Source organism: Pan paniscus, chromosome X (genome assembly GCF_029289425.2).
Source record: "Pan paniscus chromosome X, NHGRI_mPanPan1-v2.0_pri, whole genome shotgun sequence".
Taxonomy (NCBI): Eukaryota; Metazoa; Chordata; class Mammalia; order Primates; family Hominidae; genus Pan; species Pan paniscus.
The window spans coordinates 148,028,614-148,046,500 of NC_073272.2; the positions used below are offsets into that span (position 1 = coordinate 148,028,614).

Genomic DNA, 17,887 nt, shown 5'->3' on the forward strand with positions numbered 1-17,887 from the left:
CCAGTGTAAGATGAGCTTCCTTATTTCCTTAACTTCCTATTTCAGGTGATATGAATGACCTTGGTTGGGGGAGTGTTTCTAGATTTGTCATTATTGGTCCTACATATATTTTCCCATGACATACAGGGTGGCAGGCCATTTTCTCTCTGAGTTTACTATGGATGGCTCTGCTACAGTGTCTTGTTTTAATTACTCAAGGAATTACAACTCAAGGTGTTGAAACTGCATATCAGAGGGGATTTCTAAATGCAGGGAGCCCCTCTCTCAGTTACCTTATCTATATATACTCTTACATAGGAATAGTGACTTACTTCTTGCTCTCCCCACTCACCACAGATGCCTCTTGTGGCCTCTGTCTTCCTTCTTTTTCTCACAAATAGTTCTTGGACACCTTTATGTGCCACACACTATTGTAGACACTGGGGATCCATCAAGGAACACAGCAAACTAAATTCTTGCCCATGTGGAGGTTATATTTTAGAGGGAGGAGACAGATAATAAATGATAAGCACAATAAGGAAAGTATAGTATGTTCAAGCATGCTAAGTGCTAGAGGAAAAAAAGGAAAAGAGTCTGGCAATTCTGCAAAAAGTTAAAGATAAAGATATCATATAACTCAACAGTTACACTTCTAGGTATACATTTAAGAGAACTGAAACCATACGTCCACACAGAAAAATGGCACGCAGATGTTCATAATAGCATTATTCATAATAGCCCCAAAGTGGAAACATCTCAAATCTCCATCAATGGACAAACGAATACACAAAATATGGTCTATCCATACAGTGGAATATTATTCAGCCATGTAAATGAATGAAGTACGAATACATACCACAACATAGATGAACCATAACAACATTAGGCCAACTGAAAGAGGTTTGAAACAAAACGTCACATATATTATTTCATTAATATGAAACATTCAGAAATTGGCAAGTCCCTAGAGACAGAAAGCAGCTTATCAGTTACCAGAGGCTAGGGGATGGGGAACACAGAGTAACTGCTTAATATGTAGAGTCTCTCCTTTTCGGGTGATGAAAATGTTTAAGAATCAGACAGTGGTGATGTTCACTTAACATTGTGAGTGTACTTAATGCCACTGAATTACACACTTAAAAATGGTTGGTGTTTAATTTTATGTCTTGTAGTGTTACCTAAATTTAAAAAAATGGAGCAGGTCAAGGAGGACCTGTATTGCAGAATTGGAGTGCAATTTTGAAGGGTATCACTGAACAGGTGCCATCTGAGCTGCAAACATACCAGGTAGCGGGGGCAGCCATTCAAAGGGTCATAAGAAGGGGCATTGCCTGGTGTGTTCAGAGAACAGGAAGGAGGCAATGTGCCTGGATGTGAGTAAAGGAAGGGCAATAGGAACAGAGGCAGCCTTGGTCTTCCTCATTCACCTGCTGTTTTAGACACCACTGGCTGCAATTGCCCACAGTTAGTTACCTGCCCAAAGTTGCAGTGATGATGGTACTGGCAGTGGTGAGGAAAAGAAGGGAAAAGGCAGAAAAATCACTCCAGATACTTCCCAAGGCCCAGAATTTGATCATACATTATTTCTTTTGACTATGAGTTTCCTTTACATGATATTTCCCCTTAGTTTTTTTTTTTTTTTAACATAGAATGCATTTTTCAGTAACACTTTATCTCATACAAAGGAGTGTGGACTTACCTTTTGTAACATCAGTGAAGAAAGGTTAAGGTTCCCAACAATTTAAAGGATTATTATTTCAGTGAATCTCTATGTGAGAATAAATTAAATAAAACAGACATGCAAAAGAAAAAGTGAATTCATTTAGAGAGAGATCATGTCCCTCTGTTCTCAGATGCTTTTGAAGAAAACATAATCATGGATAATCATCCACTGTTGCATTCTCAGGTCTCCTCTGACCCCACAAAATGAGCTTAGGGCCATCATTTCCTTTTCAGAAACACTTATAAATAATTGAGCGAGGCAATGATGTGAACTGGGAAGGGCAATGGACCTAGGACTAGAAGCGTGGATTTGGGGCCCAACACTTGTATTTATAATTTGTACAACCTTGGGCAAGACACCTAACCTCAGAGCTGCAGGTTCTTTATCTTCAAGTTAGAAATGATATCATCCCTACCTATCTAACTGGGTCGCCGTGAAGTTCATATGAATCAAAGGTATATAACTGCTTTGAAAAGTACAATTTCATAAATAGAAAGTACTACTATTAGTCTTCAAACATAAAAGTGGTTATCAAGAAAACCTAAAACCTCTCTCCTTCTATGTGTGTTTGCATATTTATAATTTTTTATTTTATGATAGTACACATGTGGAGTCTCTGAGCCCCTTGAGAAAAGGGAAACCTGTTTTATTCATCTCTGTATCCCTGGCACTGAGCAGAGTTCTATACACACAGTAGGAGCATAGTTAGTTAGGCTAGGTTGAGTGAATGGATAAATAAACCAACTGTATTTTGAATTATTCTCATGAGGTAATGGTTTACAGTGTCCCACGATTTACCATGCACACTGTTTGATAGTTTGAGTATTCAGGTGTCTAAGAATGGATGGAGGAAGCTAACAAAACAGAGTTTAAATTGAGATGATGTCATAATTAGCTTATTTATTGTGACCTAGAATAAAGAACATGGTGATTCCACAACAGTTTTGGGGCAGTCTGGGATATTAAGGTGAGTTTTGGTTGTGGCAACCCAGAGGAAGGTTGCAGTGGCCCATCTATCTATCCCAGATGTAAGATATCCTTCACCCCTCTTTCTTGATCCATGAAGTTCAAAAGGAGGCACCAAGCATTTCCGTCCTTCTTCAGGATGAAGGTAGGCAATATGAGTTGGCTGTAGAAGGTCTACAATCAGCCAATGGCTTAACAAGTAGCTCTTCTCTCTCTTTACAAATGAGTCCTGATTACAGTGAGGTATTTCCTTTGGCTTAAAGCTATCCAAAGCACTGATTTAAATACAGTTCCTTAGAGGTAAAATTGTATGGATTTCCTTCTCACTAAGTAAGGAAACTGAGACAAACACCAGTTAAAGGCCTCAGGGTAGTCAGAATGCTTCACTGACTGTCCCTTTTGGAACTAAGGACAACCAGAGCATAATGGATTGGATCTGAGATTCTCACATCAGAAAGTGAACAGAAGAAAACTGAATGTCATTCTGAGACTTCAGTAAAGGATAATGTCCATTTTCTCGTCTACCAAATAGGGATAATTATCTCTAACTTACTAAGTGGTTGTGGGGATCAAAACAAACAACGATAACAAAACAGCCTATTTGTCTGCTATTTAAGTGCTCACATGTTCCAGAATGGATGGTGCAGGCCAACAACATGGGGCTGAGTTTGAAGTCAGAATTAGCTTCTTTATTATCAGCTAGATTTGTTGCTTTCTAACCAGCAACAATGACAACAAAACTTAGCATATGGAGGGGCCCAGCAGAGCTCCTGGCATGTAGTAGGTGCTCACTGAATGTTAAGAAATACAGACCTATAATGAGGGATGCTTGGAATTGGGTATGTAGAATGCTAAAGATAACCACTCACTTTGCCCATTTACATCAGTTAGACCATTGCCACCATTTGCACTCCCAGCCTCTTCCATTCCCCCAACTCTACTCTATTTCCCTCTGTGTTCTCTTGTGTCTTTCTCTAATTTTTTTCAACTCTCACTTTTTTTCCTCCCCTACTTTTTGCTTGGTTCCTCAGTGAGATCTATGAGCATAATATACTCCAACTACAGTAATTCACCTTGCTGAAGTGGCTGCTGAGTTCTGCTTTGAAGGAAATTTACTTATTTAATTTTGGTGGGGGGAAGTTGTGGCTGGACCACTTACAGAAATGTAGGTCTAGTTTTCTGGGAATGTTTAAAGAAATCATGTGCGGATGTACATTGTCTTCCTCCCTCTCTCCTTCCTTCCCTTCCTTTCTTCCTTTCTTCTTTCCTCATTCCCATCCTCCCCCTTTCTTCCTTCCTTCCTTCAATCAATCATATATCCATATTCATATATAGATATATATATTTAATCTTTTACCTGTAACTCTTGCCAATTCTATCTTCATTTTTCCCCTTTGGGCTTATGAGTATTTATAGTTGGTGCTCCATAAATGTTTATTATGAGTAACAATGATAATAGTGATGATAGAAAGAGCAACACATGTGCTATTCCTCAGTGCTTTTTATCTCATGTACAAAATTAAACACTAATGTTGCCATCAGTTACTCCCAAAAAGATGGTGGAAGCATATTTGTTAGTAATATTTTGATAATAACTATATAAACAGATATTTGTCATGCTATTCTGACTCCTACATCTTCATTCACAGAAGAACATTTTATTTACATTGTCAAGTAAGAGGGTGGCAATTTAAGTGAGACTTGCAATTTATCACTTGCTTTGCTTTCCAAGGCAAGTCCTAGGAGTTGCATTTTTGAAATGGATCTAGAATCATTCTTTTCTAAGTGTTTTCAAATATACTCAGAAGGATAAAACAGATCTCTATATCCATATCTCATATTTCTATGGAGGGTTCATAGAGATATTTGTCCTCCATAGAGATATGAGATATAGATATTACCTGCACTTGCACCCTGGAATATTTTCCTTGCCTCAGGTAGTTTAGTTGATTGAAAGCCACCAGGGTTTATAACATGTCTGTCTAACTGCCTCTTGACATTATAGGCTTAAAGTCTATGTGTAAAGAATCCACTTGGTGGAGGGCAACTTTCTTTTGGGTGTATATTTTACAATCAAAGTGAGATATTCCAAAATGCAAAGGAAAATATATGTACAGAAAGAAACATGACACTGAACAAAATTGGACAAGCCTGACAAAAAATAGGTGTGGATAAATGAAAACTTGAACCTGGCAGTGAAGAGCACATGATTTGGAGTGGGCCAACACTGGCTCTACCATTTATTTGCTTTGGAACACTGGGGAAAGTCCTTCTCTGGTCCTCAGTTTCCTCACATGTGAAATGGGGATAATAATCGTCTCTACCTCATAGTATCATTGTGAGTCACAAATGAAACAAATGCATGGAAAATCATTGTGCGGATAACATGAAATAATATTTATCTAGTGCTTAGCAGATAGAACATTGGATAAATAGGGGCAGTTATCACTATTATCCTATCAGACAGGTTGTCTGTGTCAGCCCTTCGTTAGGATGGCATCATCTGCCTAGGACCAACAGTGGAGGGCAGTGAAGAGGCATGATTTTATTTGACTATTTCAATTAATAAGTGTATCAGGTTGCTAGTGCTGCTGTAACATTGTACCACAAACCAGGTGGCTTAAATAACAAACATTTATTGTCTCATAGTTCTGGAGACTAGAAGACTGCAGTGATGGCAGGGCCATGGTCCATTTGAAGCCCCTAGGGGAAGATACTTCCTTACATTTTCCAGATTTTGGTAGCCCCGGGCATTGCCGTAGCACTTCAGTGTCTGTCACCATTGTCACATGATATTCTTCTCTGCATGGGTGTGTGTTGATGCCCAAATTTCCCTCTTCTCATAAGGACATCAGTCATATTGGATTTAGAGTGCACCCTACTCTAGTAACTGTTCATCTTAACCTCACAAATTAATCTGCAGTGGCCCCGTTCAAAAATAAGGTCATATACACAGGTACCAGAGGTTAGGATTTCAACACATCTTTTGAGGGTGGGAACGCAGTTCAACTCATAACAGCAAGTATCTGTTAAGGTCTTATAGTATACTAGATGCTGATCTTGATATGGAAGGACTGGTCAGAAGGGCAGAGGAAAGAGGGCTTTAAATGAGGGAAATTGTGTGAGTTCTGGTTCAGGAACAACAACAACAACAACAAAAACCCACAAGATTTTGTTCAGCAAGTAACACTGTGTTGTCAGAGTATGGATTTCCCAGTGAGCATGGTGGGTAGAGTTGCTGAGAAGACAGGCTAAGTGACACGTATCCACGCCTTCTGATATTTGGGGTTGCGCTGGCTCTTTTTTTGTCTTATTCCCCCTCTTAAAGAATGGCCCTTCCCTCCACTCAGGCTCGCAAGAACTCAACCAGCGAGACCTTGTAATTTCCTGCCTCTTCTCATCTTCATGTGAGATGTCCTCTTTCATCAATCACTGTAGGCTATCAAGCTGACCTGTGCCTGCATCATTACTGCTTGGAACATGGCAATGACTTCTTTCTAACTTGTTTTTCTGTTTCCAGTCCCTTCTCCCTAGTTGGTCCTCCATACTATGGCATATCTGAACATGTCAACACTCTGCTAAAAACTCCATCAATGATTGTCCAACACTAACATGATGAAATTCAAACTCCTTAGTTTAGCATAAATGCCTAATATGCCTACTCCCTCAATTCTTAGCCATCCTGCAGTGCCATTACAATGAACTACCACTGTAGCATCTCAACTGCCCCAACGTGTGTCATGCCTCACTACCTTTGTATACCCCAGTCCTCTGGGCAATGTTCTCTTCCTTTCTCTCCCTTTACCATCTTGCTAGCTCTTTCTCAAGTCTTCACCACTCAAGTATTACCTTCTCCAGGAAGCCCTCCTTGATCTAGTGTCTAGTCTGAGATAGGTTCTCATTTTTCTCATGCTTCATGAGTATAGGGCTGTGGTCAATCCTCTACCTTGTCATATAGCACAGTGTACCACAATCCCTAATTACCGTGCTTTTCCACTCCACCACACAATGAGAAGTGTGGCTTGCAAAGGCCTATGGCTCATGTCTCTCTGTAGCCCCCATGCTGAGTGCTGGGCCTAGCCCAGGGCAGAAGGCCAATTTAAATGTTCATGGGCTGGACAGTAGAAAGGTAGCAGGCTAGCCAACCTCAAGGCCTGGGAGTTACCTCTGAGATGATTGATTCCCTAACGTCCTCTGGCAAAAATGTAGATCAAAATATCTCTTCTACCACATACAAACACTTTGATAAGGGAGAAATTTAATGCAACTGAGAGCTACGGAGACAAACTTTCTAATTATACAGCTCACGGGCCTGGCATTTGGCAGGGATCATGTGAAGCATTCACTTTTCTCCATTTTAAGTCACCATTTCCCAAAGTTGAATTATTGAGAGCACATTAGGCAGAAGATGAGGAGTAAGAATAAAAAAAAAAAATAACTTCAGTAGACAATCACCTTGTAAACATCTTGAGATGAGGCTGGCTATTAAACAGGAACGTTCGGCACCAACTGAAGCTCAGGCGAGTTTAGCCAAGCAAATCAATGCAAGTTAACCTTCCAGTGTCAGCTGGCTGAGTTTTGGACTAGTGATGAATGCCTTGACTGGAAAGATGAAATGCTGGAATGCCAGCCAGTGTTCTGACAGCTACAGATGGTGCCAATTACTGCCAGTGGAGCCTGTCCTGCTGTGAGCCCAAGATGTCTGATTTGTGGCCACAGGAAAATGAAAAAGAGGCCTTCCAGCTGGGCCTGTCACCTGTCCTTCTGTCCTTTATTGTTCTGTAACCAAAATTGTATTCAGGTTTGAAAACCTTTTTTTTTTTTTTCTTTTTTTCTTTCTTTTTTTTTTTTTTTTTGGTGATGATGGTTGGGGGCATTGGACATGGGGCGGAAACAGGAACAATGTTACTCATGTTAATCATACAGCCATGCTCATTGCCAAGCGTATGCCTGAGGAGGTGAAGCAAGTCACTACCAAGGTTGGCCACTTCTTCCCATCCCGTTCCTAGCAAACAAAAGACTGTCAATTAACCTGAAACATGGAGAAAAGCAAATGAAAATAGCCCCAAGGCTCATGATGGCCATGGGATTTTGTACACATAAGCATGATCTATCGTATCTTTTGAGGAGGATGTTTCTGCTAGGAAGATTGCTGTGCCTCTCTCCTATGGCAGACCTCAGAACTGGGTTCTCCTTGTGTTTAGGCCATGGTAACAAATGAACTCAGGTACATGTTTGGAGTCTAACACCCAATGGCCCTCTACTGTGCTCATCCTTTGAGAGAGTAGGCTGCACTCAAACTTTAGAGGTATCCAACAATGATACCTTGGCATAAATTGCATAAATTGCATCCTCATTATAAGAGTAACAATATAAAAAATAATAAAATCAACAACAATATCCGCAGTCACATTCATTTATTGAGAACTTATGATGAATAAAATATTAGACCAGGTCTTTTACCTACTTTGCCCTTAATCATTTTAACAAAATTGCCTGAGAGATATTACTATCCCATTTTACAAATGAAGGCACTGAGTAACAGAGAGGTTGAATGGCTTGCCCAAGGCCACAGAATTACTGAGTGATGCCACCTAGATTTGAACACAATTCTCCAAATCTTACAAGGGAGTACAACCAAGAAGTGAAAAGAATACTATTACTTTCATGTCGTATAGTTAGAGTAAGGTGTTCAATTCATGTTGGAATGAGCATAAAGGAGCTAACGCTAAGCGCTTTAGTAGTAGTGGAATAGCAATAGGGAGGACAGAAGCAACAGCAGAGTTAGTAATTAATACATCATTTAGACTTTTACTATTATTACTGTTAGCCAAGTTTTGCTTCCAGTAGGTCACCACTGAATATTATGGTTCTGGTCCTAGATAATGGATAGATAATACTAGGCACACGGGTAGTTTTTTTGTGAAGCAGGCAAGGACATAGGGTCAGCTGGTACCCAGTTTGAGTCAGGAAGAGACATCAGCCTAGTCTAGTTGTCAAGCCATAGGGTGGCATTTGACTCTTACAGCACACCTAAAGAAAGCCACTCTAGCCATATCCATCAATAATTCCATCAGTCCTTGGAGAACCCTTCGGAGGCAGTGTGAGGAATGGAAAAGTCAGTCCCAAAAGCCCTACCCCCACAGGGACCCTGTGAGCAGTGTCACTCCTGCATGGCCTAATCTTCTGCTCCACATCAACTGAACTCTCTTAACCTGGATGTTGTCCTCCATCCAGTGTGATTTCCTAGGAGGTGGAGTGGGTTCTGGGATCCTCTTACCAGGATTTGGTCTGGAAGATCAGGTACTCTAATAAAAGACCATTTCCTCCTTTAATAAAACATGGAGCACAAACAGGCTCCAGTGCCCTCAGAGAAAATCCCAAGACAACACAGTTTCTTAAAAGGCACTTCCTCCAACTTTGTGGGCAAGCAGAGATTAGAGTTTGGGTCCTAAGAAAACTTAGCTTACTAAGATATGGCTGGTGCCTCTAGAACACTTTTACTTCTCTGACATAATGTCCGTCTTTGATAAACTTTCAGTGCATTTCTCCCTTTTCCTGTTTTCTTACTCAACACAAATCGTCATTGACTGCACTTCGACATTTCTTTCTGTCTTTGTCGAGACATCTGTGATCTCTAATTGATTTCTTCTCCAAAAGACAATTGATTATAAAAACTTAAGTGACTCAAAATTATTTTACTTGTAATACTTTAAATTATTATGGATAGTATATCTTGGCCACTTTAGTTTGCAGTCCTGGCTTTTCAAGATGGCCAAGAGTTTCTTGAAGAACTAGCAACAAATCAGAATGATTTTTTAGTTTTAAAAGAACTTTATATTTTTTAAAAATAGAGTGTTGAAGGGCTATAGGCCAGTTTTCCTCAGTAATTTCCATGTGGCGATTGTTTAGGGGTTTTCCAAGACCACCCAGTATTCATTGACTTGCTAGAAGGACTTGTGGAACTTAACATGCAGTCAAACTCAAGACTGAGAGACACAACAAGAATAAATATTACAGCAAGATCAATAAAGGAAAAGACACATCAAGAAGAGTCTTGAGGAATCCATGTGCAGGCTTCCTATGCTCTATCCCTGCCATGAGGGGCCGCACAGCAAGCTCTCACCATAGCAACAAAAATGCAGCCACATACGTGCAATATTTCTTTCCAGGAAAATCCATTTGAGACTTAGCGTCCAAGGTTTTTACTGGGGTCTGGTCACAGAGGCCCACTCTGCCTAGCAACTACCAAAATTTCAGATTCCCAGAGGGAAAACCAATTTAGGGCCCCAGGTGGGCAAAACAGTCTTGTCATGGAGGGGAAATTTCTTATCGGTATAGGGAACTGTTTACCAGTCAAGTGCCCAGACTTCAGCCGAAGACCAACCTTATAAAAAAGCCTTTCTAAGGAGAGCAGTCTCAGGCCTGCTACTTTAAACTCTGTTCTGCACATACCATCCTTTTGTTCCTTGGCCAAGGTATCTTTATAGCAAAATCACTATCAGTATGACCCCATTTGGCAGGGTGAGACTAACCTGCAGTATTGATCTCAGTCGTGTCTTTTAGGGGTCATGGATTTAGCCAGTTAAAACAAATCCCACCAATCACAAAGGTCTGTGTTAAAAAGCCAGGTGGCTTCCTTCTTAAGTTTTTGTATGAACCATTTTGATCTGGCCTGGGGTATTGATTTAGGTGTAGCACAGCTCTGGCAGTGTGTTGGCAGTTGACCCAAAAACCTTGCAAGCCTGAAGTGGTATCCAGATAGCCAGGGCACACACAAGAAACACAATCCCCCAGGGCACACATGGTCCCCATGCAGACACACAACTTAACAATTGTTAGGGCATCCTGGGCAGTACAGATTAACAGAGCCCCCAGTGTGGCCTCCCACCCAAAAAAGATGTGGCAGGCATCCTTTTTCTTGTGCTTTCTGAAAGGCGGAAGCAATGCTTTATAGTCAGATTTAAATGTTTATTTATTTATTTCAAATTAATAATGACCTATAATCATTGGCTTTATTTAAGCATAATAAAATGGAAATCTGCTTTTTTTGTTTTAGAGTTATCTGACTGGAATAACCTAACTGCTAAAAGCTTCTAAATTAAGATGGACAAAATTTTTTTTTCATTTTATTAAATATGTCCTATAGGAATTGAGCTATTTTGCTCTCAACTTCAAACACAAATATTTATCAAATTTTAAGATTCATTTAACAATCGAATTATACCAGCAGACAAATAGCCTTATAAAATGACCCTCAGCATCTGGGAAGCATGTCACAGTTGTGCATGTTGTATTTCCACCATATCACTTTGCAGAATTGATAGTTTCTGCTCCAAATGACTATGAATGCTAAATTGCGCTCTCGTAAATGGGAAATTGGCTTATACATTAGAACTTTTGGAAATAAAGATAAATGGAGAGAGTGAAAAGGAGGTCAATGATGATACAGTGCTTTACACTTTGCAAAACACTGTCTCATAGATTCTCACAATTGTCCTCTGAGGTTGGCATTCTCATTGTCACTTTAAAAGTGAAAGAAAATGAGTTTGGAACACGTTGAAAATCACTCTAAATAAACGAGTAGCAATGTATAGAATTAAAGATAGATATTCTGACTCCCAACTCTACCTTTTGAGCTACTATTAATACCACAAGGCTAGCTAGCTTTTAAGCCTTCAGCCTCTCATCTTGCTTCAGCATGGAAATTGTACAGCACTAGGGTAAGCCTAGCTGACAATTTGCTAGTGTTCTTTATAGCCTTATAGTGTCTCAAGGCTGATGTTTCTGTTGCAGATGTTCCTCACTTCTTTGATTCAAGATCAAGAGAGTCCCGATAAAAAGATACTGTATTTTGTATGTTTTCTGTAATTGATGGTGTTGATGTCTTTGGTGTTAATACATGAGTGCTTTTGAAGAGCCATTAGAACAGGGAAAAAGTTGCAAGACACAAATCTCAACTTAACACTATTCCGAGACACTAACTAGTTAATCATTTGACTGTACATAACTAGCTGAGCTTGGGCGTGGCATGCAATTCTCACTCCAAAAAGAGCTGCTGCCACAGCGTCATCGGGTTTACTGTCCATTTTCCTTTGTTGTAGGCTGTTTCACAGCAAATCTTTAGCCTTAGCCTTCCCTGGGACTGGCTTCTTGTTAAAGAAATCTCTGCTGTCTACTGAACTCATTTTCATTTCCTGCCAGCAAGAAGAGAGGGGATAAAACTGGTGCAATCCATAGGCCATAGGCCCCAAGTGGACAGTTTTCTGTAGAGCTGAAGCAGACGATGGGTGGGTTTATGTAACATTAAACCCAGGTGGGTACTTACCCACTTTGCCTTGGTGCAACATGTTTTGGACTTGGCACAAATTAGTGTGTTTGTCTTTCATTCTACTTGGCTACTAGCCAGCAAGGATACTCTATTTTCATTTTGAAATTTCACCTGGCAGATCCTTAAAAGTCACCAGAGGACTTTTCCTGAGTAATAAAAAGCAACTTTTATTGAAAACTAATTACTTTTTCCGATGAATATGCCAGCTGTTTAAAAATGCTGCAGTCATGTTAAAGCACATTTTAATAGTGTACTTGCAAATGCAGATCCAGGCGTGAAATGCTTTTTGACAGTAACTTGTAAGCACCTTATTCCAATATACCTCTATGCCTAGTTACATGCAGGTCTGGAAATCTGATAAATGCCAAAAAATATCCACTAGGTGAGTAAATCAGTTATTTGAAAATGGGCACATATTATAAAGTTCACTATATAACTAACAGGTTCCCCCTGCTTAGGAATGAAGACTGACAGAAGAAATGCATACCATTATTCATCGAGCAATTTTAAGCTTTTAGAAGGGAGTAGGATTGAATTACTTGGGAAGGTTGCGGTTATTCTGGGCATACTTGGGTTTGTGTGTCACTCTGCATCTTTGCCTGTGTCTACACACGTAGTTGTGTATTCCCTGTGTTCTGGGCTCCACACTAACCACTGAGATATGTATGAAACACTAAAATGAATTAAACATTGTCTTTGCCTGCCAGGAATTTACAGCTTCATGGGGTGAATCAGAAGAGAGACAAGAACAGAAATGTAAACAAGACAGAATTATGCACGTGTGAAATAGAGGCTTAAGGGATATCTTGGACTTACACAAAGCCTGGTGTACATTCTGACTTAAGGGACCAAAGAAGAGCGTGATAATAGAGGTCCCATTTGAGCTAGGTCTTCAAGGATGAAAATGGCAATGGTTAGTGGAATGTAGAGAAAGGACATTTTTCATTCTTTGAAGGAATAATAACAAAGACACCAAAGAATAAAGGGGCATGGTCTGGAAGGGAGAATAGCAAAGGAGATGAGGCTGGATGGAGCAGATGACAGAAAGTCTCAATGTGACACTACAGACGTTATTTTCTTTTCTGTTTAGATTTGTGAGAGGGAGAATGGATTTGCTCTCTGTTGAGTCTAGGCCTGTGAAAAGGGAACTGGCATACCCAGGCTTTCATTCTGGTGGAGAGTAGAAAATGAATTGGAGAGACAGGGAATAGACAAGACTAGAGACAGGGAAACAGACCAGTTAGGAGCTATAACAATAGTTCAGGGAAGGGACGACAAGGGTTTGAAAGGGGCATTAAAACAATTATCCAGTGAATTTAATCAATGCAGAGAGTGATCTGGCTAATTCGGGGAGTTGGGAAGGAGGCACTTTACTCTCAATTGCTTGTTTTTATTGGCTTGACTTGGCCAGATAATTGTCTCAACTTTCCACTTTGCTATGCCTATGTCACCGCCACTGTATAGTTTGGACAAATTGCTTAGTATCTCTAGGTTTCATTTTCACCAGCTGTAAAATAGTGATGATAATTCTTGCTACCAATGGTAATTACCTCATAGGAATGTTCTACGCATTTGTGTGAGTGGTAGCATATCCGTGGCATGCAATAATCATTAATAAGATTTCTAATACTTCTACTAATGTGCTTGAAGATCTTCTGAAAAGTCAACACGCCCAAATACTAAAACACTTGAAGTGATAAAAGGGTGACTCCATTTGGTTAAGCAATAAACCCTGATGGCCTCTCTTTAATTTGCAAATCCTCTCTGATTTAATTCAAAATTTTTATTTTATAACATAAATGTAATATCCAAAGTTGTCTTAAGAACCTTTCTAGGATTTTTGCAGCAGATTGGAGGCTGCTTTCCACCAGCTCCAAAGCTGTTCCAAACACCAAAGATTTCCTAGATGATGAGTTTGCCTGTCTGTCTGCAGGTAACAGTTGAAGTCCAGAGGTGTTTTAGAGTTTAGCAGTGTCCTTTATTGATGACCTAAGGACCCAGTGACAGAAATAAGTTTTGTTATTTTTCTAAATCATGATGAAAACTTTAAGAAAAAAATGCCTTTGTTGACTGACCTCAGACTATTGTAGAGTGTTAAGAAAATTAGGGGAAGATTTAGATGACATTTTCTTTCAGGAAGTCAGCCTACTCCTCCCCCAACCTCTACTCCACAAAACAAAACTGCACATTCATGAGATGCACATGCATTGACATGATCCGAACTATGTTTTTCAGAACATCTGGGCTTGGTTGGCCAGTATTAGCCGTACTTACAAAACAAAACACCCAAAGCCAATGTTGCATGTCAGTTCTACTACTAACAAGCAAACAAGTGAAACCATTCCTGGGGCTTAAAACTAGTTCACCAGGAAATTCAGGCAAGTGAGAATTGAGCTCCCCATTGCCAGTGCAGCTTTCTGATGGTGGTGTGGTCTCAGGAAGCCAAGCTGTGGAAGACAGAAGCTCCATTTCAGCTATTAACAGCCTAGATGTTGAAGCATGTTATTCCAGGATGAGGTGTTTGGCAGCCAGGAAGATTGTGTACATAAATCTGGGCAAGACTTTAAAGGCCTCTGTCTCAGATCAGCTCTTTCTGACAAGTCATTTCAGTGAGACCATTTCAAGGTATGGCATCCAGTTCCTTGAGTGACCTAAATCTCCCCGATGCTGCTCTACCCCCAAAAAGATCCCAAAGAATTCATTTCTATCTATGCCTAGCCAAGTGTCTTAGACCAATTTATAGAGACGAGTTCTGCTGCACGTGTCCACACCTCAGAGTTTAGCAGTAGCAAGCCAGGCTGTATGTATCTTTTCCCAGCTGGTCTTGGCAAAGCACCAGTCCCAAAGGACCTAAACTGAAGTGGCAACGTTTGATTTATCTAAATGAGTTGCTTTCATAGGAATGGGAAGATTTTCTCTGTGAGTGTGTGGGGCTGGCCCTCACTTGATATCTGACTACAGGTTCACTTTTTATACTCCATCCCCAAGCATCTGGGAAATTGCATTTTCCTTCAAAGTGCAACCCCTACCTTTTCTCAGAAATAACAGAAGAAAGGAAGCATTTCGGACAAAGCACTTACTTTTGAACAAGTTAGAAAACTCTAAAATTTTAGAAGGAAGAGTTTAAAAACCACTGGATACAGAGTCAAAAGGCTCATGGTTCAAGAGAAAATTCTGCCATTTTAAAAACTACTGTGATTTTGGGGTAAGTCACTTCAGTATTCTGATCTTGTTTAGCTTCTTATGTATAGAATGGGAGTACCTAGTACCTGCTTCACCAGCCTCTCAGCATTGCTTAGAGGGCCAGAGGAGGTGATCCATGTACTCATTCTTTGAAAAATATAAAGGATTGCTTATTTGGAAGTTTCTTTTTGGGATGTGGTATGCTTTATGAGCAAAAGGCCCATAATTGTCCAGATTAACTACCTGTCACTAGAGGCAGAAATAATTCAATAACTCAGCAGCCCACTCTCTTATTCAAACAACACTGAATGACATGTTTGTGGCTTCCTTTTCCTTGTATATAAATAGCACCAGCTTCAAAATGATTTGATCTTTGGTCAAGAGGTTATTACTGACTCTGATTTAGAGATACAATTAACTTCCCATCAATAACTGTGTTCAACCTAAAATAATTATAATAATAAATATTATTTTCTTGGCAAGATTTTTGTCTGGAGGTAGGGTTCACTGTTTTACCCTTGTAAGTGAGCTGCTGAGAATGAAGTAATAAAAATTAGTTATTTTGACTACTCATGCAACATTGTCTGCCTGCTTGGCGTTATGTGTTAAGAACATTTAATTAAGGATGGGTGAAATTGTCATTCATTTATTTATTAAAATATTTGTGACACAACACCCACATCTCCAGTACTGTCATCTTAGGTACTAAGTACTGTAGGATTTTTCTGCCCTCACACGTTGTATCCCTTTAAATCTAGTATACTTTTCCTTCTTTTGTGCATTCATTCATTCATTCATCCTTTCATTCATTCATCTCCTTAATAAATATTGGAATGAACCCTTTTTCTGTCTGAGAAACTGTGTTAGGGCTCTGGAAGTTGGAACTCCGTAGGCTTGCCCATGATAAGACACCTGACACAAAGGAGACAATAAAGTAATTTTTATGAAAAATAAAAAATTAAAATATTACTGATGAGCAAAAATACATATTTTATCCAAGCAAAAGCCATACTTTCTGAAACTCCACGATTTGTGCTTTTGTGCTTGTACATTTTACTTTTTTTCCTTTACAGTGCTGCCACTGAGTTAACATATGAATAGATGCACAACCCACCAGTGGATATAATTAATGCTTGGAAATTGTGGCTTTCAGAAAGTCCCACCAAGCACAGGAAAATGTCTTAATTTGACAGTGGGCCTGACCAAATGCTAGTTTGTTTGGAAAGACAAAACTAGCCAGTTATGCAGTGTATGGTCTATAATCTGACAGAAGGAGACCAAAACCTACCTAGCTATTTCCATCCAGTGGCCTTGGTTCCAACAATAGTGCCATTTACAGCAAGACTATTAAATATCCTTGCATGGCATCACCTTATATAAACATAGTGGTGAGGGACCAGAAGCCTGGGGACAGAACATGTGCTGCAGCCCTCTGTCCACCCAGTGGGGACCTTCCAGGCCACATTAGACTCACACAGGGAGGGTGATGAAGTGCTTGCTCCGCACTTTATTTGCCTCTAGTTGTAGTCTATGGATTCCTTTCCTGTAATAGGCACTTGTTTGGCTACTGTACTTGAGCTGTTGTATGATTTCAGCTCAGGAGTTTGGATGCAGTAGCCGGCGAGGACTATGAACGTAGTAGTGAGAGACCAGCCATTGAAAATGGAAGAGGAAAGGAATAGTTAATAGGCATATATTATGTGCTTGGCACTCTGTTAGGCCTTTATGCACATTATCTCATGTGTACCTCCCAACAATACTATGAACAATACTATGAAGCTAGTATTGTATCCCTACTGTGTTGCAGAGAGAACAGCCACTTTCTCAAAGCCACACAGTAAAGCATGGAGCCAGGATACCATCCCAAGTATTCCACCATATGCTTTATTCAGTTCGCCACACTGACTACTACATTATCTTCCTTTGTTGAATCAGGAAATGACGTATATGATATCTACTGAAGATGGGTCATTCTCTTGTTTGTCTTAGGCTAACCAGTGTCACAATTTTGAAAATGTTAACTAAAAACATTTTAGGAATCTTAAAAAGTCTATCTCAATATTTATGAATAAGAGTCCCCCTTCCTCACCACTTCCACCAAATAACAGAGGCAGTGAAACCCAATGTCTACTAAATGGTTCTTTATAAACATGTTTTTTCATAAATTTTGTGCATTTGTATTTTTTGTGTACCTTCAGCTGGTTTGAGTATGTACGGAGACACAGGTGTGAGAACTGGAAGAACACTGAAAGATCATCTAGCATGTTTGACAGATGCAGAAATTTAGATCCAGAGAAGGAGACTGTTATTCTCTCCAAAATCACCCAGCAAGCAAGTGAAAACACTAGAACTTCACCTTGAAGAAAATGTCATTGTGTGCCTATAGCTATAAATTAGGTCGCCCAGACTTATTAGGCATCGATTCATATAAGAATAGACCCTTAGTTTTGCAGAGGTTTGACAGATATGCACAAGTGGCTTGCTTGGGAATTGCATGTATCTCAGGCTTTAAAGCAAGAGATGGCATGTTATCTTTGATGCTGGAAAGACCAAAGACCCAGGAAAATAATTTTTCATCCAAGAATGTGGAAACAAATAGTTTCTCAGATTCTCTGATGCACAGTTCTCTTTGAGAGTCTGTGTATATTTATGCACATATCCACCTTTAGTTATTCTTTCTTTCACTCCTATGTTTAGCTTTTAGG

General features: G+C 39.8%; 1 protein-coding gene across 9 annotated transcripts in view; it reads left to right on the forward strand.

Moving 5' to 3' along the window:
* The window catches only part of AFF2 (ALF transcription elongation factor 2), a 491,015-nt gene that overhangs the window by 215,134 nt on the left and 257,994 nt on the right, over positions 1 to 17,887 (forward strand). The window contains exon 1 of one of the 9 annotated variants that reach the window (XM_055106907.1): positions 2,616 to 2,813. The exons of 6 other annotated variants lie outside the window; for them this stretch is intronic. In XM_055106907.1, the coding sequence (XP_054962882.1) occupies positions 2,763 to 2,813 (51 nt within the window). In that variant the 5' untranslated portion in view covers positions 2,616 to 2,762. Of the gene's footprint in view, positions 1 to 2,615; positions 2,814 to 17,887 lie in introns of those variants that run through there. 2 more of the 9 variants (XM_055106906.1, XM_055106905.1) reach the window with 2 other exon arrangements.